General features: G+C 39.8%; 3 protein-coding genes across 9 annotated transcripts; 1 reads left to right on the forward strand and 2 right to left on the reverse strand.

Annotated features, from left to right (window-relative positions):
• The first annotated feature begins 867 nt into the window (after nt 1-867).
• Nucleotides 868-3,737, forward strand: LOC128877788 (uncharacterized). Of its 6 annotated transcripts, none has more exons than XM_054125317.1 (4): nt 868-1,647; nt 1,865-2,147; nt 2,254-2,535; nt 2,856-2,997. In XM_054125317.1, the coding sequence occupies exons 2-4, from the start codon at nt 1,873-1,875 to the stop codon at nt 2,890-2,892; spliced, it is 594 nt and encodes a 197-aa protein (XP_053981292.1). In that variant the 5' UTR covers nt 868-1,647; nt 1,865-1,872; the 3' UTR covers nt 2,893-2,997. The 6 variants fall into 6 exon arrangements, with proteins under 6 accessions (XP_053981292.1, XP_053981287.1, XP_053981289.1 ...); XM_054125312.1 differs by having other exon boundaries at nt 886-1,647; nt 2,870-3,737; XM_054125314.1 differs by having other exon boundaries at nt 886-1,610; nt 2,870-3,737.
• Nucleotides 3,738-3,825: 88 nt separating this feature from the next.
• Nucleotides 3,826-17,074, reverse strand: LOC128877779 (fatty acid synthase-like). Its single transcript, XM_054125282.1, has 19 exons — nt 16,694-17,074; nt 15,883-16,133; nt 14,591-14,822; nt 14,084-14,502; nt 13,000-13,293; nt 12,717-12,924; nt 12,426-12,586; nt 11,895-12,212; nt 11,294-11,799; nt 10,500-10,804; nt 9,572-9,970; nt 8,471-9,504; nt 8,161-8,399; nt 6,800-7,496; nt 5,692-6,523; nt 5,140-5,612; nt 4,781-5,038; nt 4,442-4,696; nt 3,826-4,116 (listed from the first exon to the last, which is right to left on the reverse strand). The coding sequence occupies exons 1-19, from the start codon at nt 16,863-16,865 to the stop codon at nt 3,925-3,927; spliced, it is 7,245 nt and encodes a 2,414-aa protein (XP_053981257.1). The 5' UTR covers nt 16,866-17,074; the 3' UTR covers nt 3,826-3,924.
• A 1,019-nt stretch (nt 17,075-18,093) lies between these two features.
• On the reverse strand, nt 18,094-25,642 carry LOC128877780 (citron Rho-interacting kinase-like). Of its 2 annotated transcripts, none has more exons than XM_054125284.1 (13): nt 25,053-25,642; nt 24,528-24,872; nt 24,012-24,256; nt 23,365-23,811; nt 23,148-23,280; nt 22,567-23,084; nt 20,950-22,398; nt 20,318-20,764; nt 19,886-20,238; nt 19,645-19,805; nt 19,349-19,561; nt 19,015-19,270; nt 18,094-18,938 (listed from the first exon to the last, which is right to left on the reverse strand). In XM_054125284.1, the coding sequence occupies exons 1-13, from the start codon at nt 25,264-25,266 to the stop codon at nt 18,830-18,832; spliced, it is 4,890 nt and encodes a 1,629-aa protein (XP_053981259.1). In that variant the 5' UTR covers nt 25,267-25,642; the 3' UTR covers nt 18,094-18,829. The 2 variants fall into 2 exon arrangements, with proteins under 2 accessions (XP_053981259.1, XP_053981258.1); XM_054125283.1 differs by having other exon boundaries at nt 20,950-22,410; nt 25,053-25,640.
• Between the last annotated feature and the right edge of the window lie 160 nt (nt 25,643-25,802).

Here is a 25,802-nt window from a genome sequence, read left to right on the forward strand (position 1 = left end):
AATAACTACCGCTCTAGGCTCGACGACTGAGCCGCGATCATGAGCGTGACGCATCCGCGTGATTAAAAATTTCCTTGCGCTGTCAGTATTTTTCATTTCCACAGATAATGAAAATTATTAATATTATGTTTAGGTCTATAAATTATATATACATATAATAATAATAATAATAATGTATGATATAATAATGGCAATTTTATCAATAGCTTTCCATGTCATCCAAGAGTTACTATTATTAATGCATTATTACGCATTTTCTTTAAAGTGGTTTCCTCTGTAGGCCTATTCCATGAGACATTAATAAGACCGATAGTAATATATGCGACTTGGCAAGAAAATTGAAATCAAAATTATTATATCATACATTATTGTTATTATATGTACATATAAAATATAGAGCTAAACATAATATTAATAACTTTAATTATCTGTGAAAATAGAAAATACTGACAACGCAAGGAAATTTTTAATCACGCGGATGCGTCACGCCCGCGATCTGCGGCTCGGCCGTCGAACCTAGAGCGGTAGTGGGGGTACAGTAGGCGGTGCCTCAGAAATTGGCCCGAAATGTCCAACTAATTCCGAGCACTGTTATAAATTATTATTCAATGCTGTCATAAGTATCGATTCGGTTAGTGGCGCCATCGGTGGGAAAACGCCCAAGTTTCTAATGAAAATAGTTCCAACCTTTACTGTAAGATAGCGCCACTGATATCTTTAATTAATTATTCTTTATTTTTCATAAATCTTTGTTTTATAACACTACAATCTATAAGTTCAGTCTGACTTGGCCCCCTTGGCTATGAGACCCGAACGCTATATTACTTGAAATATGTAATTGCTAACTGCACATCGCCAGTAAAGCCAGATGGCATTATCAATTGCATACTAATTAATATTTTTTAATTAATAATTTTGAATTTGAAGTTTTAATTTTGTTTAGAAGCATCCGCAAGAGGTGCCCTGATATAGTTGCACCAGTTTCTACCATGTAAAGTCGGTCCTGGTTTTGCATAATTTAAAGCTCCCTGGAGTCTACATTTGTCCACAATTTTGGTCGACGAAGACCAGAGTGGAGCAAAGTCAGATCGACGTTGTTCAATGATTGTTGTATAGTTTCTTGATTTGTGTGTGCGCTTGATCTCAAAGAAAAGATTCGATATCGATCTTTGTAGAATATTCGTTAGAAATCGCCCATACGGATATACGACAATCTATGTTCATCGTAGCATAGTAAAGAAACGAAAACAAACAATCGTGTGGGACACGGTTGAATCTTTCTCGAAGAATCTCCAAAGATTGTAAAGCGTGCTGCGAACGATATATCGCTGCAAGCAACGTTTCAGATTTTCGTCGGTTGCATTTGCATCTCGTTTTATTTAAACGCGTTTTTATTTTTTTTTTTTTTTTATTAAATTGACCGATAGAGGTTAGCGTCTGGCATAAGGTTCAAGGATTCGAATCGTACGACCTAAAAGTGTTTCGAGACTTGTTTATTACGCGTCTCATCTTTTTGTTCGCGACTTGTGCCAAAACTGACTGTTTCGCAACAGACGAATGCGTTTTTGAAATTCTTCGGGGAACTGCCTCAACGCATATTCGAAGCTGAAGTACGTTCTTTCGACTTCTTCGTGGTTCCAAATGACAGTAGGCAACTCATTATTTACCAATTTCACTTGTTGATTTAGAGATAAAAATAAAGTAGGATTTTAATTAAATTTCTTCCTTGTAGTATTTATGTAAATAAATATTTCAAAGTAAAGAACTAAATTGAAATAAAGCATAATATTATTTCGTTAAAATTGTTCAGAACATGTTATTGTGTCTGATATTGTTGATTGATTGCTGTTTCTGAATATGGTAGCATTATCCATGGAACATAAAATGCATTCTCCTCCGGTTCAGAACACAATGGGTGGAGTGAATCTTCATACACCTCCGTCGATATTTCAACACATGATGGGACAGCAGAATGTTCCTCAACAGTCTCCATTGTGGATGCAAATGCCACAAGTGCCTCCAATGTCGATGCCATGGAGTGTATCTTCTCTACACCAACAAGAATTAGTCAGATTTACAGGTGAACCCAGCTTCAAACCCATCATCCATCAGAAAAGAAAACTTGAAACTCCTGATCTGCTAGATATGTAAGTAATTTAAATGTATCCAATAAAATAACTCGGAAAGAATCTTTAACTTGGCATTTCATAATGGTGCAATATAATCTATGAATAAATTGTTATAATATTCTAGGAGACAAACAAAACAGTTTATAACAGAAGAAAAGATGACTGCACATTTTAAAGATTTGCACATTAGTTCTCGATATCAACCACAATCTCCAGGGCCATCGACATCAACAGCTGACATGCAAACAGTTCCTTCTAGACAGATCACTGTGGACCTAGAAATGGATACAGCCCATACTGTTGACACGGAGCAGGTAAAATCTGGACACTGCAGATTGATTCTTTCAGAAGAACTCAAAAGAGTGCAACCAGAACCAATGATTCCACCTTCGTTGTTGTCTAAATTGTAAGTGAACAAATTTATTTCCATAAGTGTAATGTATATTTTTCATTTTAATATACCTGCTGGTAGAAATAGCCGTTTAATGTGAGAAAAGGGATGAGTATCTTCTTTTCCATCATTAAAGCTTCTTAGAGATCATAATAAAAGAATTTTCGAAGAATTTATAATTTTTTTATTTATTTATAGGACAGTATTTAATATATTACTGAATATGAGTTGCCTTTTCAATATATCTTTGAGAGATAAAAACTGTTCTTATCAATACTCATCCTTTACTTCATCTGTAAACAAATTTTTTTACCGATGAAGATAAAGCTTTATAGCTTTTCTCTTTCAGGGAGAGGCCCTCCATGGCTCTAGTCCTTTGGGAGCCCCCGAGCAAACACCTTCGTATTCTTCCAACACGAGATTCGCCGGCTGGAGTTTCCAATGCGTCTGACGATAATAATAATAATAACAATAATAATAACGACGGAATTCCAGATTTAAATCAAACATTACCAAGTAATGCACCAGTTTACGAACCAATGGAATTATGAAAGTAATTCATTAGCAAGTCACTTCTCATTTTTGTATATTGTTAGATCAAGGGGGAAATTATATCGTGTTTTAACATAAGTGTAGATTTTGAAGAAGACAAAAAAAAATATATGTCATCCCTTGTATTTTTAATTCAACACTGTCGTGCTTGTGTAATATTGTAAATTAGCGAAGGTATGAAAATTTTTTTACTAATAGAAAGTACTCTACATCGATTAATTAATGATTCGATGGGAATTCGTTACTGCGTCTTGAAACGAGTGGTTACTTTAATGGATATAAGTGTAAAAATGCAAAAAAAAAAGGATACGTTAAACAAGTTCCTTTCATGTAATAATTATGATTTACGTGTGTAAATTGATTGAAAGAAAAGAATGTTCTTTGGTAAATATGTTCGACGAATTACATATTGAATTCAGTATTATTGTAATTAACACATCGATAAGCGAATATCGATGCTAATCTTGCGTTTAATTCTTCTTTTCTTCGATCTGTATAAAGGTTGTTCTTCTTTTTTATTCAATTACAATTGAAATTTTATCATAAAAATGTAAAAACTAGAATGGACAAGGAAACAAAAGAACGATTTGTACCGAGGTAGTTTTATTTCTACACTGTATGTATACAATGTAATATTAAGTCCAATATATGAAGTACAATTCGAATTGCAGTATGATCGAATGTTCTACTGATTGTCATGAGTGATTGATGCATACTCGATGTGTAACGATTTTGCATAAAAACATGACATCGTTTCATTAACATTGAGTTTTTCATTTATTCATGTACGATGAAAATTACATAAAAATGATGGGCTTTGCTGAAACCAATATATCCTTAGGGTTTAATTTCTCACGAATTCGAAGTTACGCCAGTACTGGAAGTATGCACTTCCAATTCATTGGACACGACACTCAGATTATCCTTAAACACTTTCTCATCTTCCAAAGGTTCGCCATTGATAGTTGCTGCGACTTTTGCACTCTCCAGCATCGAGATATGGTTACCCTCGATTACGTGTACAGTTACTCTTCCATGAGTCAACTGAAAAATAATTTTCATTATCAATAATGAACCGTCTGTTCACTGCGAACATTTAACATGGCATCGAAGTATTAGGTCGTCCCATAAGTTCGTGCTGAAGACTGTGTCGAAATTTAATAAAAAAACCACAGAAATTTTCTAGTAACGGTATAATGACTACGTGAGAGAGGTGAGAAACTATTGTGAAATGAGACAGATTATCTTTTCTTGTGACACTTAAGAGTATGTTTTACATATTAATTTGAGAAATAGAAGTATAAATGGCAGGAATTTTTAGGACGACCTAATAGATTCCCTTAAAAAAAGATAATAACGATTACGTTACCTTAGATAATCCGTAAGTTGGATCATCTATTTCTGCGGCTTGTATCGTTGGCTTCAATAACGTGATAGGCGTCCTTAGAAGTTCCTTAGAGCTGCAGTCGTAGTCGTCCATAGCGCACAGACGCTGGTACATGAACGTACAAATTCCTTTCTGAGCCTCGATAGAGTAGATTGCCTGAAGGTCAGGAGGCGTATGGCGGACTAGTTTGTCTAATTTCTCCTCCCAATTTTTGCACTCGGTTAACTCCTGCTTGTACTGTAATAAGCGAATAAATTAGTTAAGAAATTCTGTTCCAATAAAATGTTATCGAAGGATCATTGTTTTTAAATAATAGCCTACCACTGGCATGGCATCGATCGCCTTTGTAGCTTGCATTACGCCGAGGAGAAGGTTGTTTTCGAAGCTGTCAACCGTAGACGAACTAAGATGATTCGACTTCAATGCTTTCATGTAGTCTGGCGATCCGTCTATCAGTATAAGGTGACCAACGAGAGAATAAGCTTCCAATCTTCTTACCAGCTCAATAGCTATCAACGAACCGTAAGAGTATCCCACGACAACGAAGTCTCTTCGTCCATGATTCTTTGCTAAAACGTGCTGAAGGAGAATAGATAGAGGATAGATGTATTCCTTGGGTACGGTGAAAAGTGAAAAAGAAGTCTTATTTGTTTTTACCAGTATAGATTACAGTTACTAACCGGTACAAGTCGATCCGCCATTTCTTCTATAGATAGTCCCGTATCGAATATTCCCAACTGTAAACAGATGGCAGGGACTTTCAGTTTCGGTATTATCGGAGCAAAGACCACGGGAGATCCTTCGATACCAGGTACAACGAACACTCGGTTCTTCCTTTCGCCAGATCTGACGGGAAGCTCCACGGTATAATTGGCGTTCATTATCGATACGTTCAATGTTCGTATCAACAGCTGTATTCCTGTCAAGTTTTCAACCTTGGCAGTGGATTTCGTAGTCTGTTTCGTTGTCTTTTTAGTGTCTTTCGCGGACATCTCCATGAGCTTAGCTATATTCAAGACTCGGATGTCCTGGGGAGTTAGGAACACTTCGTAGTCTCGCTCCAGAGTTTGTTTTATTTCCACAGCCATCATGGAGTCCATTCCGAGATCTGCCAAGGATGAGTTTGGGCTGATGCCTTTGAGGTCCTTTATACCTGTGTTAGAAAAAGGATTGCGTCAAGTATGGGACATCTGAAAGTGCGTGGAGCCGTAATTTTGATAGATGGTACTCACACATGATGTTCATTACAGCCTCGAGAACGTTACTGGCTTCGCTGGCGCTAGGACGTTTCTCTGCCACGATCATGCTGGCCACGATCGGTCGGCTTTGCGACAGGAATTTGTCCAGCTCTTCCAGACACGACGATATCCTCTGTTGCAGAGTTCCACCGACCACGAGCTGTTGCTTGTTCTCCAGCATCGCTGCGGCGAGACCAACTTCGCCAACGGCTCCCCATTGTATCGCCATACCTGGCAGGCCCTCCTCCACTCTCTTTTCGCAAATCCTTTCCAGCACCGCGTTGCCCATGCCGTAATTAGTCTGTCCAGGGCTTCCTCTGCCACACGAGAGAGAGGAGAACACCACGAAGTGGCGGAGAGACGGGCAGATCTTTCTCGAAAGGATGTCCAATTGCTTGGTGATTCCTGCTTTAGGTTTCATGCTTTCCACGTAGGTCTCCTCGGTTTGGTTCACGAATAGACAGTCCTTCAGCAACGCCGCGAGGTTGAAGATACCTTCCACTGGCGCCTGCTTCTCCGCAGATTTCAGGATGAACTCGCAACCCTCGGGCGTTGCAGCGTCTACGCCAGAAATGACCTGCACGTTCACGCCATAAGATTTCCATGTCTCTATCCTCATTCGCTGGTAGCCGTCCTTCACACCGCCGCGCGAGACCATCACCAGGTTCTTGGCACCTCGAATCACCAACCAGTCGGATACCTCCAAACCCAATCCACCCAAGCCTCCGATCATCACGTAGGTCTTATTCGGCACAGCGTTGAACCGTGGATAGGCGACTATCGGCGTGTCGATGGTCTCATTTTCGTCACCTACTTTGATAAGGATCTGTGGACAATCGTTTCTCGTTATTAATATGTTTCTACTTTAATCTACTTTTCTCAAGAAAGAACGTGAACGTATCAATTTGAACACACACTCGAATTGTATAAAACGACATTCGTCCTTCGTTGACAAAAGTATGACTTTTGTCTCAATGATTTATAATTTTGATAGTGTTCAAGGTGAGTCTACAAGTCTCTGAAACGTACAACATTTTTCTAACGTGTCTACGTTGATGAATTAATTCTTTTCTTTTTCTTACAGATTTTTGAATTTGTTTACCTTTCCTATATGCTTGCCAGCTGCCATGTGCCTGAATGCAGTCTCCACCTCATCCTTTCCGAAACATTTCCTGACCAAAGGCTTAAGGGGAACCATCTTCATACGTGAAGTGAGGAAGTTGTATATCTCTGTCTGTACAGCGGGCACAACGCCGCTAATTACAGCGTCCAATATTATTCCATGGAAGCTAATCTCCTTCAAAAAGACTTCCAATCCCAATTTATTGTTCATGCTCATATCGAATTTACCGATCTCTAGGAAGCGACCGCGATAACCCAAGCAACGAACCGAGGCCTGGAGCTTATCCTCCGCCAGCGAATTCAGGACTATATCGACACCTTTGCCGTTCGTTTCTTTCATCACCATCTGCTCGAAGCTCGTGTCTCGTGAGTTGCCGATGTGATCCTCGTCGATGCTGGGGAACGTTTCTCTAATGAATTGCCTTTTTTCAGGTGTTCCAACGGTGGTGAAGACTTCGCAACCCTCGAAGAGAGCGATGTTGATCGCAGCCTGGCCAACGGCACCGCTGCCAGCGTGGATCAGTACTTTCTCGCCCTTCTTTAGTCGTCCAAAGTAGTAGAAGGCGTAGATGGCCGTGAAGTACGCACTAGGGACCGTTGCTGCGTCCTCTAAAGTCCAATCGTCCGGTACAGGCCATACAGAGTATTTGTAGGGGATGACGAGGTTCGATATAGCCCTGGTAAAGCAATTAACTAACTTAGCAAACGAGAAAAAATACGAAACATTGAAATTAAACCTTTGTACTCGGAGTGATTTCGTTACAAAATGTGCAAACAGTGTAATGACATTTGAGCTTATATGAATCGAGGAACATATTTATGTCAAAAATCAAAATTTCATACTATTCTAATGTGTGATAATGTGTGAAACAGTTATAGATATGGATCGATAGTTTCTATCTTTTAAGTTGTCATACAAAATATGTTCCCACATCTTACTTTCTAATACAAATGCTCTTTGCCGTTTTTTAAATGTGTAGCACAAGCTCATATTTGTTCTATACAGTCAATCCCATAAGTAGTCGTACCTTTGATATCTATTAAAGACATTTGTCTAAATTGATTGATCGGTTTGATGTTTCCAAATCAATTTTGTATTACAAATATATACATGTGTAAAGTTTATGTATATATGTACATATTTATAATGAATCATTTATTTGAAAACATGAAACCTGTCATTTAATTTAGACACATTTCTTCGATAGATATCGAGGGTACGAATAGAAAGCTTTAAGGTATCGTACACTTTTACAAATTTTACCCTCCCATATGTTTATCCTGTGTAATCGCTAAGAGATATCCGAGTGCAATGGGTTAAATATTGTAGTGTTTCCTTACTTGCTTTGGATGAATCCCATCACACGTCGACCATTTTTGTCTACCCCACTGAACTCGAATCCGATGAGACAGTCCTTCAGTTCTCGGTCTTTCGTTATAGCCTCTGGCATCAGCTTACCAGTGGCCAACATCACGTCTCTGAAGTTCAGAGAGGAGTATACTACTTTGACGAGATTGACGTCCGAATCAGGACGGATCGCGCCCTCCATCCATTCCAAGGAGCTCAAATCTCCTCTGACCTACACATAGAAGCATTTTAGATGTACTGTACATGAACATCTAAACGCAACGATAAGTATATTATATGTACCCTTAAATTCACGTAGCCATGAGGAACCGGCAGGGACTTTCGTGGCGGTAGAGGCAGATGCCTGTAAGTGCCCCAAACTTTTCCTGGCCGCAGGATATTAATACCGATATTCATATCGATCTGCTTTGCGAAGAACGGATCCTCCAGCGAAAACTTGGGAGCATCCAGGTCCTGGACGATCACGGCTTTCACGATGTCGCCGTTCGGTTCCCTCATCAAACACTTGTACAGACCCAAAGCTCCACTTTCCAGGTCACCCTCGGCGACCAGGATCACTCTGATGTCTCTTTCGTTGCTCTTCTTCCCGTCTTCGGCCTTCAACAATTCTTGCATCTTACCGAGCCAGCTGAACTCGTCGTTGTTCACGTATACGACCTCCGTCCTCGAAGGAGGATTCTCCTGCTTTTTCAAAAACAACAGCGTGTGGCCCTTGAAGCTCTTCTCTAACACAACGTCCAGGCCACACTTCTGCGCGTAGGAATAGGTCTCCTCGTTGACGATTGCCTCTCGAGCCAGAACGAAACCGTAATCGGAAATCGCGAGCAGAATTCGATCCATCGTGGCCTGCTTCTTCTGCGTCAAGATGTCGTACGCGATTACTATGAAGACGGTGCCGTCTTCTGGTAATTTCTTCGGTTCTATCGTGACGATGCTCTCGGCCAGAGCTAATTTCTCGCAGCGTTCGAATTCCGCGGCTAGAATTACGTTTGGACGAATCATTGGCAAATCTCCGAGCACCTTGATGATCGTAGGAACGAGAACCTCTTCGGTGACTACGGTGTCCTCAGAATCGATTAGCTCAATGATCTTTGGGTTGCCTATTATATGACTTTCGAGGGCTAGGTGAGTCGACAACACGATCATTTCTTCCAACGTGGTTTCCGCTTTGTCGCGATGAGCCACGAATTTGTACTCCTCCAAAACTGGAACTGCCATTACTTTTCTTCGTTGAATGGCGTTAGCTTTCAGGCCTTGTATCTCTATCCCTCCGCATACTATCGCGTCGTAATCGGTGTACACGTAGACCGGGAGATCTGCAAAACAATGTTTTTAATTAGAATTTCGTCTCCAAGTTTCTAAAAGTGTTCATAGGGGTCATACCAATATCCTCCTCAGCAAAGTTTCGAATTTGATCGGTATGAGTCTTGACGTCTATGACCATCTTCCTTATTCCTGTAGGCACGAACAGAGCTCTGGTATCTATCCCCAGCAACTTAATTTGCAGCATGTTATCCATAAACGCGGCCCAGTTCTTCTTCCATGTGAGATGTCCCTTCGTCCCCTTGAACGATGCACTCTTTATTCCACGGAATGGTCCAGTGTATTCGTAGCCGCGTAGTTTCAACTCTTTGTAAATGTCTTTGTTGGTCAAAGGTTCCTCGTCCTCCATAGGTGTGAGGAACTTTGGGGAAATCATCTCTTGCGCAGGATTAGTCACTGTGCGAATTATTCCTGTTACCACGGTTGTACTCCCCTCGGATATTTCGAATCTTCCAGAACCTGAAAATGGAGGAAATTAGACTCTTGCTATTTAATCGCATGGACACCAATTATTCCCATGAATTAATTAATACTGGAGCTGAACAATAGATAACTGCATCTACAGAGCTATTAATGTCTTCATACGAAGTTTCAAGTTTCTTTACTAGATTTACTAAGGGTCACTTGATACATTGGAATATGACATTTTCACGTACAAATTGTATACAATTGTCTCAGGACATTTTTAACATTAAATCCAATGTTCATTTGTAACTATTTTTGTCGTGATGGGACAAATGATTAGTCTTAGAGGCACTTTTCTCAATTAAATGCAAAAATATTTTACGTGGAACTAAATTGAGTAATGCATGACAAACAATTGCATATAATTTATATATAGCATACAAGAACTGTACACGAGAATTTAAAAACGGTCGTGGTAGTATCGATAGACAAATGTTGATAGACAAAAATAAGCTCTTCAGTTCACCAGTCTTTCTAAGATCAACGAATGCAAAATACTCCTCTGATTTCTGAAGGGATTTACCTCTGTGAATCATAACTGTTAACTGAACGGAACCGTCTTTGGTGATGGTAGTGGCGCGTTCGAACTTTATGTCCTCTAACACAATCGACACCTCGTCGTAGAGTCTCCCCTGCAACATGCTGATAGTCTCCCACGCCAAGATCAAGTATCCAGTAGCTGGGACCAAGTTTCGCCCATCGATTACATGATGAACCATGTACTCGTAGTTTTCATCCTTCAGGGCAATTTCTACGGTCCTCTCCGACGTGGTTATCTTCTGACGTTGTGTGTAAAGTGGCACGAACCAGTCATCTTTGTGTTCCCACCTGGAAAATCATGTCTCTGTTCACTGCTTTTGTTTACTTGTGTTAGGTTGTGTTACTAGAGCTTTTGCACTCCGTTAATTGCCAAATAGAACACTTTTCTTCACATTGATATACATCATGTACAATATATGTCATGTCTCATAATTATTCGTACACTCTATGTCTATTAAAGAAAGTCTAAATTAAATGATGAGTTTGATGCTTCCAAATAAATGTTTCATGATAAATATTTACACGAACAAACTTTCCACGTATGTTATGTTTATAATGAATATTTATTTGGGGACATCGAACCTATCGCTTAATTTATACGAATGTCATTAATACACATAGAGAGTAGAATATTTATGGGATTGACTGCATCTATGAAACACTTACATTGTTATGTAAATTCTTTAAAAAGTAAGCTACTTGTTGGTTGGAGAGGTCCATAAGCAAGTTTGTGAGAATAGTATTCTGTTGGAAAAACGCAGTTCAAGATGAACTCACTTTATGTGAGGAGAGATCATCGGCGTGCAGCGACTGACAGGGTACTCAACAGGAGGATAGAGATTTGCGATTTGCGGCTGCAGACCAACGTTGTACAGTTTTCCCAAGGCTTGGAGGAAATACACGGCATTGTCCTTGTGCCCGCGTTGCGTCAAGGGTACGTTCGTTACGTTCGGGTCCAATGACCTTTTAAGAATGGCCTGCAAGAGCCCGTGAGGTGCGATCTCGATGGCTATCGCGTCCGCGGGTATCATGGTCGCTGTTTCAGCGAAGAGTACCGAGTTCAGCAAGTTGTTGGTGTGATATTCAGCGGAGGAGAACTTGGCGTCATGCGTCGACCATTGACTACGAGGCACCGACGTGCTCAACCATTTCTCGCTTCGTGGTTTCGGCTCGGGTATCACTTTCTTCAAGTACGCCAGGAGTTTCGGGCCTGCATTCGCGATGTAGCGACTATGGTAGGCGATGTTGCTGCAGGGTACCTCCTTTGCGAAGATCTTGTTCGCCTGAAACGTTTACTTTGATATTATTCCATTCTAATCATTATGTAGATATTTAATTTAATTTAATTTTATTTCGTTAAAGTGGAACGAAGAGGAACCTGCAACTTGGCCACAAACTCCGTCATGGACTCCGCTGGGCCACTGATGGTGCAACTGTCGGGACCATTGTGGCACGCCACTTCGATGTCTGGTGGACACATGTCCTTTATCTCCTCGTAGCCGAGACCAACCGCCGCCATGGATCCTCGAATCATTTCCGTCTCGATGGACGCCAGACCTCTGGAATACGCCGAAAGGACCATTTGTTCAGCGGTGAAGCAGCCATCGGCATAGGCGCAACCAAGTTCACCCACCGAATGACCAATTATATTGTCTGGGACAATGCCCACTGATGTTAGCAGATCCACCAGACCAATCTATGCAGTGTTAAATGGACCAAAATTAAATCGATGAATTTATAAGATGAATTTACTAAAGAAGGTTAGAAATAGTGTTGCTGAATTGTAAATGCTCTGTTGCAGATTTCTTTGTTGCTTAAAAATAAGATTGAAACGTATATTGAAAGTTAGTGTTCAGACAACCGTCGTTTTTAAAAGTTATCGTCACTATTTGAAGATGATAAGTTTCACCTGTATTGCAGCAATTCCAACGAAAGAATTAAGAATGTTGTCGAAAGTCTTGGGGTCCTTGTTCGTGATGATATCGACGATATCAACGCCGTACGGCTTCAACGCTGCGTCGCACTTTCGTATAGCATCGGCGAAAACTGAGAATTTCATCAACGCCTCCCCTATGATGTTTCGAAAATTCGATTAGTAGGTACGAAATTACGTTTGTCTTTTACTTAATAATTTCTCTTAAGTTTAGGACACAACTCTTGGAATAAAGTAGAAATTTGAAGAAGATATTTTAATATATACCCATGCCAGCCCACTGCGATCCCATTCCAGAGAATACGAACCAAATCGGTCTCTTCATGCCAGGGTACTCGTAAATCTCCTTTGGCGGCGTTTCGTGTATCTTAGACCCGAGAATAATGTACCCTCTGAACAAGTGACAGGCTATACTATCGGAATGAATGTCATGCAACAGTCGGATATATTCTACATCGATCGGTGTAGTGTTCGCCTGTATAAAATACAATTTTTTAATAGCAGTTTCATGATACGAATCGGTACAATACTGTAGCGACGTAGGACTTACGGAATAGAGAAGTTTGTCGACCGCTTCCTCCGAACGTCCAGACGCAACTACCAGCCTTGGCAAATCATCAGTAGGCGCCCCTTTGTTGACTTTCTCTTTAGGGTTGGTTTTTAATAAAATGTGAGCATTTGCACCACCGAAACCAAAGGAGTTTACTCCCACGTAGCCACCTTTCCACGGCATTTTCTCTGTGACGACCTGTACCTTTCCTTCCTCGAAGCATTTTACGCCCTTTGGAGGACTCTTGAAGTGCAGGTTGGGTGGAATGAACCCAGATTCATTGGCGATGATAATCTTGAAAAATGTTCAGGATTTAGTAAATACCTTATACTTAATACAGTATTGCAGTGGCCAGTGGATTCATTGCAACAAAGATGAAGTACATTCTCTGATGTTTTGCCGACGAGCCTCGAACGTAGAGAAGTATGAAAGTATAGTCGTTATTAGTATGAAAGTGGAATACAGTAAAGTCTCCATCAATTCACAAACTCGGGATTAAACTAGTGCATTTATGGTAGACTTTGTAGATTCTCTGAAGTTTGCCGCCAAGCTTCGAACGTAGAGAAGAACCGCGAATAAAGAAGAGGACGCAGCGAAAACACCAGGATATATCGGTGAGTTTTATCGTTGTATTATCATGTGATCATTGTAGATCATGTTACACTACTCGGCGATCGAATTCCTGCACCCTCGAGGGATACATTTGTTGAACCATTGAAATTTGTGCATTTAAGGAGACTTTACTGTAATTACTTCTTTCTCCTTTTACAGATCCTCAGGGATGTGGCTTCGCTGATGTAGTACGAAGCTGTTACATTACTTTGAACAAGCTTTGATTAACACGTTGATCGCCATGTCAGCCGCATGTGGGTGAAGAATAAATACGAATAAATAAGAATAAATACGACGATAAATGTTTGATTACGCAGTCTCCAATAGTTTAAATAATATTTCATTTTAGTAGAAACTTTAAAGAATATTTGTTTGGCAGTCAACGTGTTAATAAAGTCTTGATGGAGGCCTGCTCACTGGCCACCCTAATATTTCTAATCTGATTGACCGTCACCGATTACAAAAAACACACCTTGGCGATAGAGCAGATACCGCTGGCAGGCTCGGTATGTCCCAGACTTGATTTTACGGAACCAATCGGAAGAGGCGTGGTTCTGTCTTTGCAGAAGACTTTCTCGATGGCGTTCAATTCCTCAGGGTCGCCGACACTGGTTCCGGTGCCGTGAGCCTCCAAGAAGGCGAGGGAAGATGGGGGGATTTTGCACTCCTTGTAGAAGTCCTCGAGAAGCATTCTCTGTATCGAGCTGGCGGGGAACGTGATACCTTGCTCCTTGTAACCATCGCAATTCGATTTCGTGTAGACTACCGTCGCGTAATTTCTTTTGGCTATGTCTGCTCTTTCCAAAAGGATCACGCTCACAGCCTCGCTGCGCACGTAGCCGTTGGCTGACGCGTCGAAGGACTTGCAGCGACAGTCCGTGGACAGTACACCTGAAATTAAGGTAACGTTACTAATGATAGCTCTATTCTTGCACTAACATCGTCATTTTATGTAGGTCTGACTGAGAAGATTCAGTACCGAGTCGCGCGAACTGGAGCGACACGTAGGGATGGAGACAGAGATTCGAGCCACCGACGATGACTCGATCGCATACTCCTGTTCGTATCATTCTGTAAGCCTGATCCATAGCCACCAAGCTGGAACTGCAAGCTGTGTCTATCGCGTACGATGGACCGTGCAGACCCAGGAAGTAAGAAATTCTGTTCGACAACATGGCTCTGCTGCAGCCAGTGATACCGAAACCGTTTGCCTAAAGAAGGAAACATTTTTGATACTAAATCAAAATTACGTAAAATGTTTGTGAATTTAGAGTAACGATTAGACCGGGGATATTTATGCATCTATGACAAGTGTAAATATACAGAGAGGCTCTATAATAAATATAGAGTATCGAGAAGCCTTTGGCTTAAGATAAAGTAATGGAAAAAATAAGAAAAAAAAGATGTATACAAAGATGTGTATAAATGCATAAATATCATAAAATATAAAAAGTAAAATACACATTACAACATTTAGAAGACAAAACATATTTTAACAGTATTACTCTAAATTGTAATACTTGTACCGAATACCTACGGTCAGTTCCATACATACAGGGTGTCCCAAAACTCGAGAAGGAGCCGGAAATGGGGGGTAGCTGAGACGATTCTGAACAACAATTTCCTTTGTAAAAATGTCGGATGGAGCTTCGTTAAGGAGATATTAAGCGAAAACCCCGACCAATCAGAGCGCGCGTAGACCGTTGGAGCGGCCGCGGTAGCGAAGGCTACGCGCTAGGTCGATGCTTCGATGCACGTCGAGTCACTTGTTCGCGTGCAAGCGCGGTCACCAGCGCGTAGCCTACGCTACCGCGGCCGCTCCAACGGTCTACGCGCGCTCTGATTGGTCGGGGTTTTCGCTTAATATCTCCTTAACGAAGCCCCATTCGACATTTTTGCAAAGGAAATTGTTGTTCAGAATCGTCTCAGCTACCCTCCATTTCCGGCTCCTCCCCGAGTTTTGGGACACCCTGTATATTCATACCCCTTGGCGCCCATCGAAGGAATTTATCTAAATCAATTTATAGGTTTAATATTTCCAAATAAATTTTTCGTTATAACATACACGTATGTAGTCTATTCATGTACTTACGTATTAATAATGCATTGTTGAACAATTTATTTGGAAACGTAAAACCTACTATTTAATTCGGACATTATTCTTCGATAGACATAGAGAGTACGAACGCTTATGGGACTGACTATATGTTTTTTATTTTAATTCTATTACCAATTTAATTTCTCACTGTCTTGGAGTTGGTTATTGTTCACCTGCAATTTTTCGTAGAACCAAGTCTTCTCCGACTCGCTGATGCACGAGCCTATGACAACACCGGTGTTAGACCCGCGCAGCTGCCGCGGATTCAAGCCCGCGTCGACGATGGCTTCGTAGGCGTGCTCCAGTAGCATCCTGCACATGGGATCCAAGGTGTGGGCTTGCTTATAGTGGACACCGAAGAAGATCGCGTCGAACTTCGACAAGTTGCTAATCTTGCCGCCGTCCCGTGGAATTTCCGCGTGATCTATTCAAATGTACAAAGTTTCATATCTGTTCCCTTAACACGTTGACTGCCAGACTGATACTCTTGAAAATTTCTATTGCGATTAAGTTTTATTTCTAGACTATTGGAAGCTACATAATGAAGCATTTATTGTAGTATTTATTTTGATAACTTCGTTGAAGTTTAAGAATTTACTTTGTTACTGAATATTCAAAATTGATTTTGTTTGTTCTTCAGTGAAAAGCACTGTCACCCGTATATGGGTGACATGGCGATCAACGTGTTAAAACACAGGACATTGCAGGCATACAGGGTGTCCCTGAATTAGTGTATGAACCGGAAATGGGGGTAGCTGACACGATTAGGAACAACAATTTTCTTTGCAGAAATGTCCTTGGGGGCTTCATTTTTCAATTATTAACGAAAAACCACCGATGTTCAGAATCATGTCAGCTACCCCCATTTCCGGTTCTTACAGGAGTTCTGGGACACCCTGTACAGCTGCAATGCTCCTGCAATGCTCCTTCAAAGCTTCGAAAACCTTGGTGTCCCACTTCTACATGAAAATCTGTAATAATCACCTAGCCTCCATCGCCCATAGTTGGACGTGATGAGGTCCACCTTGTTCAGCAGACCTTCCCACAGCTGTGCCACATTCTCGCATTCCGGGAATCTGCCTGCGATTCCCGAGATCACAACTTCCTCTTCCGGAGGTGGTGAAGAGAAGTTCACCCTCATTGGCGTCACTTCCATGCTGCTGCACTTCCAGGCTCTTCTTGCCCTCTCTCGAGTAACTATCCACTGCCCTCCTACCCCGTCTCCTTCGATTACTGATATAGATTTTCTCGATTAGGGATAAAAACGTACTCAACGCGGAACATGCACGAAACAACGAATCTTCGAGTTGGAAATAAGTGCTTTCGAGGATAACCAATTGGTAGTCACCACCTACTAACATAGGAACCACTTACGCAACTGAAGAACGAAGAAACGAACAAGAACTTCTTATAACAACGTTGCCCCCCTCCCACTATCGAGGGTGATGGCCTGCCGACAGAGTTGTTGACTCTCTGAATATTCCCGAAGGTATCTGCATAGTAATCCTTCGCTGGAATCGATATTAATTTCATTCCATTAATACTTTTACCACGCGCCCTCGGGCTCTTTTTTATAAACAGTTGTGTAACATCGATCTACAATACAATTTGAATAATTCATGGTGTTGAGAATATATGCTTTGTTACCAAATTTCATGACTCTTATATTACAAAAGACAGGATAAAGAATCGCTTCCTATGCAGTATATCGTTTTCATTGCATCGAAACGAAGATGAGGAATATTATTATCTGACCGCACGTGTATATTTCGAATAACCGTATCTTCCTTCCAGTATCATGAACTATATTCAAACACCTTTTCAAATTTACCTTCACTGTCATTAAAAACAATTTCATCGTTACTTTCTAATATGTTTCTCGTTCGCGTTTATTCTGTCTGCATATATATATTTCGTTATTCTCGATCAACGATCAAAATAACTTTCGAATTCGATGAACGTTTGGCATACGGACGGAAACTTCCGCTCTTAAAAGTCTGAGGACAATTCCAAGGAATAAACCTAACGAAAGGCATATCGTTCTGCAACCGAGCAGTGAACTTGACAATAGAATAATTAAATACTAGTCGCTGTTTTATAATGAGTGTTTTCGAACTGTATCGACTGTTCCAATGAATATTCGTTGGTGGCGATACCAAAGTGTCAAGGGTTGCCGGAAATCGCATTACTCTACATAAATATACACCCTGTTAGACTTGCCCCTAATTGCAATAGCGTGCACAACTTTCAAATGAAATCTATATATGTATAGAACGATTACTCGACGAATGATAATTTCATCGTCTTGCGTGCTGCCAGGGATCTAGGCGTAATAAACTAATTGTACGAGTAGAATTTACAAAAAGAAACGTACGAGAATCGTGTTGGTTTGGTAACTATTATTATTACCGTTTATTTAAGTATCAAGATATATTGTCGTTAGATACATTTGCCCTGTACAAATTTTTGTTTGGACAATAGTAGTATTGTTAACTAAAATATTATATAAATTTGATTGACATAATGTCAAGAATATATTATTGTCACAGTAATCATATTTCTTTAATAATATTATTAATATCATTAGTACAATATTTATGCCTAGATATAGTCGCTAGTACTAAATATCTATTTCAAATGTTTTCGTAGAAATAGGAAATATTTAGTCCAAGACAGACAAGCTCGTAGAAAGTAAAAAATTACTTTTGCAGTATGTATAATAAATATATCAAATTTGGTGAACTAATACTACGTAGTACCGTAAAAATTCTTCGTCATAGCAAACGTTTGAGATCTGACTTTGCGATCCTTTCAAAAACAAAATGAACGGAAAAAATAAAATCTAACTAAATATAAAGTAAATACGCAAAAAAAAAAACTTTTTCACGATCCAAAGATTTGAGTACATTCGCCGATTATGCATTACAGCAGAGATTATGCATCAGCAAGTCTGTATAAATTAAATTAAATCTACATAAGTTTCGCCTGCATTGTTTTCATTATGACTCACTTTCCTTAATGGTTATTAAATATTTGCAGTCTTGATCTCAATTCTTTTGCGATTCCTACAACCATATCAAGGATACACAAAAGGTTTACTACGATCGATATCAAGGTATTTTAATACTTGGAAACATCAGCGAAATGTACTTTTTTTCCTTGATTGTCTAAAGCCTCCATTAAGCTCGATGTGAAACTAAATTCTGAACTGCTTTCGTCGTCTTGATCTCTGTAAAATGATAATCCATACATTTTTACGTTTCAAATCGTACAAGGGCGAAAATCTATTTTATAAAAATACGTACAAAGTGTCCAAACTTGTAAGACTGCCATTTAGTTCGGGTATATTGAAAGGACCATTTATCTTCAACAATTCTAAAAAGGAGTTTGCAGTCGCTAAATAAATTCCTTTTGAACCAGCCACTCCCAAATAACGTGGGCTAGACAACTCGATTAATGCTCGTTCTGGATTCTTCGTCGGCGAAGTGTACGACTCTTGATCGAGTTTCACGATCTCCACGGACGAGAAGTGAATAATAAACAAATAGGGTTTACGGAAGGCTGTGTGAACATGTAAGAGAAATTTGATCAATGTATAAACTTGTTATGTGCTAGAAAGAAGTTTGCGATTGTTCTTACCAAAAGCAAAGGGTAAATGATTCCACGTCGGGTCAACGCTTCGAGTTCTTTGACCGTTTTCATTCACAAACATTCCAAACTCGTTGTAGCAAAGCAAAAGCTCTACTTTTCTAGGTACTAGGGAAACGTTCAAAACACTTACAGGGAAAATACCAAGGTTAGCTACTCCCGATAGTGCGGCTTTTACAGAACTATCGTCTTCTTCTGGAAACTCTATAACATTGCATGAATTCATATATTAATAAGCAAATGAATAATTACTTTCTAATTACAAAAAATCAAGGTTTAGTGCTGACCATCGACAGAGTAATTTTTAAGGTCTATTTGGAAGAATTTATTACATCCCACGATAAGGACGTTCTGAGTAAATATGGCACAGCTGCATGGCTCGTGTGTTTCAAGTTCTCGAACTCCAACAAATTCCCCAGAGTCCTCTTCGTCGTGCCATTTAAGTAATCTATGTATCGTCGCATATGAAAATGTTTATTCAATACCATATCTTACGTTTGATCGATAGATCATGTAAATGGTACTTACATTACATGGGATGCTGTTGCTGCGCAAAGCATGTCCCCTTGCAATTGATACAAATGACAACTGTCACTGCCAGTTAGAACTGGTGTTGTACTGATTGCTGGCATAGAGCACTCGGCAGCTACTGCATTGCTCTTCAATTGCCTTAGATTACAAGATACTAATTGCCTATTTTCACCAGCTATCATTAAAGCTATGTCCAAGTGAGGATATACTGTTAATTGATGCACCCTCTTCACTCCGCGAATCGCAGTGAGCATCCGTGACTTCGCGCCGCAATAAGAGAACAGACCTTCTTCAGCGCCCAGCAAAAGCACATTTTCTTCGGGCAAATTTACAGCGCAATTTAAATCCAACTAGAAGAGCATACCATAATTATCAGAAGCACGAACAATAATGATGTAACGAATACGAATATGGATCAAATTTGCTTACTTGATTTCTTTCTAATCTTAATATAATTTGATATCTCTCGTTTTTATGAATGTTACTCGAACGATTTTGACTAGTAACAGACTTCAACGCCTTCAACCAATTCTTTTTATCGGTCTGACTCAAAGCCATTACATCTAATCGAAACGTTGGCCAACAGGTAGTCGGTGAATTAGATTCCACTCTGAAGATAAACGGTATGTCCGACTTAGCTGTTCCCATTACATCCGGTTGCTGTACAGTATCCATTACAGTGAATCCATCCTTGTCAGTCAGATCCAAGCGATTCACGGGCGACATTCCGAAAGATGGCTGATGTTCATAAGTACATAAACACGTTCCTTCTAATCTGAGGTACTTTCTTTCCCAACAGGTCTTTGAGCGTTCCGGGAGCTTTATCCAGCCTTCCATGGTTACGTCGTCTTTCTTACTTGGGACATCGCATACATCCTGAATCGGTAATACAAGTTATTATATAAAATCGTACAAATTTCCATACAAATTTTGCCAATGTATTCTATGTTGAATATATCATTAACTATAAACGTCTTTAGTTAAACAGAGAACATACTGGTAAAGTTTGTACGGATATCTGCAGGATACTCTTATTCAAAAGATTCGACACAATATCTTACTCTGTCTGGCTTATCCGGTTGATCGATGGCTAATGTTTGAACGCTTCCAGACAACGTGGACAAGCTCTCGTCACTGTTCCTCCAACTTTTGCCAAACTGTTTGGCGAAACCACCCGGCAAGCCGCAAGTGGCTGGAACGGTAACCGCACATTTCAGATGCGTCATTACCTGGCATTCGCTGCAAATAGCGGCGCGTTTACCGAACTGAATGGAATCCAAACAGGCGGAACACTTTCCTGCCCGCATTGGTAGACCCACTTCGAATCGATGAGGAATGTTGTGCCCCATCCTCTGGGGCGACAACCGTTTGGACAACGAACTGATCGACTTTTCTGTCGCGTAACGAGCACTCCTCATCTCTGGTGCTGTAGGAGACGTGGGTGCAGAGGTCGAAGCGTGCATTGTTTTCAGCGCCAACAACTGTTCGGTCAATGTTTTAACTTTCGCTCGCTCTTTCGCCAGCTGGTTCTCTAACTCCCTGTAACCGACAGGCATTCCCGTTCCCATAGGTGGTACATTTTCCTTCTGTTTAGTGCCAAGTATCTTGTCGCATACCGTCTTCTTCTTCTTACTACATTCCTCCAATTTGAACTGCAAGTAATCTATCAATTTTGTCTGCTGTTGCCTGGTGCTTTCAGCCTTCACTTCCCTTTCCTGGTAGAACTGTCGCATTTCTTCCAAAATGCTTTCCAGCTCCGCAATCCTCATCCGAAGCTCTTGGCCTTGGTCTACGCTGTTCTGTAGATCATTCATAAGCGCGAAGTTCGCTTCCTTCAATTCGTGAAATCTCGTCAAGTGCTGACTGCTTTCTTCTTTGACCATTCTTGCCTCAGCCTTAGCCATCTCTAATGTACGCTTCATTTCGGAGAGATCGCATTCCAGTTCGCCGCATTTAGTTGTCAACTCCTCTACTTGAGCACTCAGTTCTTGCACAAGCCTTTTATACTGATCCCTCTGAGCTATCAAGCTGTTCTTCTCGCTCTCTATATCGCTGGTCTCTGACTCGAGTCTCTCTAAATTACGTTCCGCTGATAGACGCAAAGATTTCTCTTGGTTCTGAGCGGCTCGCGATTCGCGTAGTTTTGCTTCGACCGCTTCCAAATCTTTTTGTAGCTTCATCTTATCTTGAATCAGTATGTTCTCCCGCGTTTCGTGATCGCTCGTCAACCTCTCGTAATCCATTAGTTGCTCCTCGAGTACTGTGCACGTTTCTTTCAGAAGTTCGATGTTCAACTCGTTGCCCTTAATTTCTTGCTCCAGCTTTTCTATCTTGGTTTCCAATTCGCTCTTTTCTTCGGAGTGTTTCGCAACCTTTTGTGCCAAACGTCTGTTCTCGGTATTCAAACTGTCGACCTTGTCTTGACTTGTTCTTGCTTGTTTGCGCGCTGAGTCTAATTCTCTGCGTAGTGCAGCGCTTGAAGATTGAAGCTCTTCCATTTGACGGTTAGCCTGAGTCAAGGTCTATATTGAAACAAAATAGTATAACAAAATAAAAAAAAAAAAAAAAATAAAATAAAAAATAGCGTAGATGGCAAAATTATATTAATTAAATTAAATGACAATTGAAATAAATTCAAGAACGGAAAGTATAAAGATTCGATGTTTAAAAATATTTACTCTCTGAGCGGAATCTGCTTGCATTTGGTTTCTAGAGGATTCCTTTGTTATCTCATTCAATGATGCCTTCGCGCTATCTAATTCTTTAAGCAACCTCCTAGACTTCTCTTCCTCTTCTTTAATTTTATGATCCAACTTCTCTGACAATTTTTGATTTTCTTTTTGCAACGTTTTGATTTTATCCTCCGCCCTTTTGCTCTCTCTCAACGCAATTCGTTTGTCTAAATTTGCATCCGATAATTCCTTCTCTTTTTTCCATAAACTGATCTGCGCTTGCTTCGCTGTTTGACGTTCCGCGTTTATACTTTCTCGCATTGTTTGAAGTTCCTGTTCTAGCTTTTGTATTTGTTCTTGTAAATGAGTATTGGATGTGCTCGATTCTCTTTTGGGCACCGTGCTGGTACATGGTTGTATGGTTTCAGTTTTAAGAGTAGCATTTTCTACTTCCAATTTGGTAACGCTACGTTCTAAGCGCCGCAGTAATTCTTCTAAATCACCAACTTTACGCATATGCACCTCTACAAACATATAAAAAGTTTCCTTAATCGAGGTTCGGAAAAATTAATTACTTGTAAACATACCTTCTTTTTCAAGAGAATCCTGTAACCTTTTCTGTAGCGCAGCTTTGTCTTGCGCGGCTTGTTCCAAATTCATGGCAAGAGCTTCACTCTGTTCCAAATTCATCACAGTTTCGCTCAGGTCGGACTTCATTACCTTTAAATAGCATTTACATTTACAAAATAAGAACTTGTACAGATATGTTGTTATGCAAGGGTAAAATTAATATTAATTATATACTTCTAATTGTTGCTTCAGCTGTTCATTCTCAAGCTGTGACCTCTCCAATTGCTGTTGCATTGCGGACACCGTTTGTTCCGATACAGTAACATTGTCTAATTGCTTTGATCTTTCTTGCAATTGTGTTTTTAAAGTTTCTATTTCGGCGTCCCTCGCCGGTATCGTAGCTTGTATGCTGCGCAACTGTTCCTGACAGTCTTTTAATTCGTTTTGCGCTAATTCTAAAGCAACATTTAATCTTGAAAGATGACAGTGGTAGGAATCTTGTTCATTTCTTAGCTTAGCCTCTAAATCTGTATTTTTTGCTGACTCTAAATCTAACTTTGCTCTCAGTTCAGCTAGCTGATTGTGTGCTCGTGTAGCTATTTCCTCTAGCTTAGTTTCAACACCCTGGACGCTTTGACGACTAAGTTCTCTAGTCTTAGCTAGAGATTCTTTATATTGCATCTAAGAAAATAATAATATGATTGTATCCTTTCTTAGAAAAAAAAAAGAATATACATGTCGAATTGAATAACCTCCTCCTTTTCGAAGTCGGTTAAAAATTATTTCAGTTATTCTGTATTTATTACGTCTATAACATTATAGATAAATAAAACTTTATCACACAGTATTTAAATCACAATTAATATGCAGGAGTAACTAACCTGAAATACCCTAAGCTTATATAATTCTGCATTTGTAGTTTGAAGCTCACATTCTGTTCTCTGTAACCTTGAGCTCATCTCATTGTTGCTCGTGCATAATTCTGTAATTCTTGTGGTTTGAGCTTCAATGTGTTTATTTAGTTGTGCAACTTTTTCCCTCTCTGCATTTTCCCATTTACGTTTTGCATCTTTTATTAAACTAAGAGCCCTGGTTTCTAAATCTCTTCTTTCTTGGCGTTCCAGCTCTGTCGTTATAAAATATTTATTGTTTACATTTCATGTATGTAATGTACAGACATTTTTCCAGCTACGATTACTAACATGTTTAAATGTATTACAATACTGATTATTTTATTGAATTCAAATATCTTAGTAATTACATATTAGATATTTTAATTAAGCAAGGTGATACACAGTAAAGTATACTTTTAGTCATAGGCTAATGAATATATATTCCATGACTACTGTTTTGATTAATGTAGTGGTATTGAAATTGTTTTGTAAATCATCAATTACCTAATGTTCTCTTTATTCCATTTAGTTCTGACCTTGTTGCAATTAATTCTCTTTCCAATATCTCTCTCTCTTTACTAAATACTTCCAATCTCTTTGTTTTTTCCTCAAGTTGAGATTCTAAACATGCCATTTGGCTGACTTTGTCTTGAAGTTCAAATATTTTTTTCTGTTTTTCTTGGAGTTCCTTCTTCTTATTATCCAATTGTGCTTCCAGTTCGCTTTTCTCCTTAGAAAATTTGTCAGACTGCGCTGAATGATGCTTACGAAATTTAAACTCGAACATGGAAGAGGACGTATCTTTAGAGGAATTATCCATTTCTATGTCAAGGGCACTCTTGTTACTGCCTACAAACACAAAATTCATCAAATTTCATAAAATTAGTCCACTGTCCTCAGTGGAATACATGTAGAGACAGAAGCATATTCCACTAACGAACCAAGATAAGGTAAAAACACTACACACAAAAATTCTTCATTACACATACAAACATATCACCACTAACAAGCCTCTATGATAAAAATTACCTAAGCTCTTCCTTATCACAGCCAGATCAAATTTTGCTGTATTCAGCTCCTTTTCCAACTTCTCCTTCTCTTTTGTGGATGCTCCAACACCCCCAGCTCCAGCTGTTTCTGTTTTTGCTTCCTCTTGAGTCTCATATTTCGAAGATAATCGCCCCTTTCCACAAATCTTTTTGTAACGTTCCTGGAACTCTTTCTCTCTACATTCGAAATCCATTTTTGTTTTTCATTTGTAACTTGCGAAGGACCTTCGACTTTAACCCGTTTAATTGATGCTTATCGTATCGACTAGGACTAGACTACACGTATGACAGTAATTATACAAATCTCGTAAACGAACTCGATGTAATCTGACAATACTGAACGATACATTTCGTTTCGCGTGCACGCCAAACTTTTCAAGATTCGTTCGTAACCTTTATTTAACAAATAATGTGATAAACCTACTATCCTACTACTGTTTGCACGAGTCTCTAGGACGGTATACAAATGCGTATCTACTCATTACGAAAGTGTACGGAAGCACGATACAGAAATTACGAGTTTACGTTTTGTTTAGAGATCGTCGCATTCATAACGGTTGCGGGTTTACTCCATGTTTGTATTTCAAAATTTATTTGACGCCAAAATACGGCAGATATCGCAACAGATGGCGATAGAAGGCACATTTTAACGGTCGATAACATGAACTTCTCGTTTTTCCTAGAAATCGGACAACGCTACCTAAATTATGCTTATTGTTTAATAAATAAT

This window comes from Hylaeus volcanicus, chromosome 6 (genome assembly GCF_026283585.1).
Source record: "Hylaeus volcanicus isolate JK05 chromosome 6, UHH_iyHylVolc1.0_haploid, whole genome shotgun sequence".
Taxonomy (NCBI): Eukaryota; Metazoa; Arthropoda; class Insecta; order Hymenoptera; family Colletidae; genus Hylaeus; species Hylaeus volcanicus.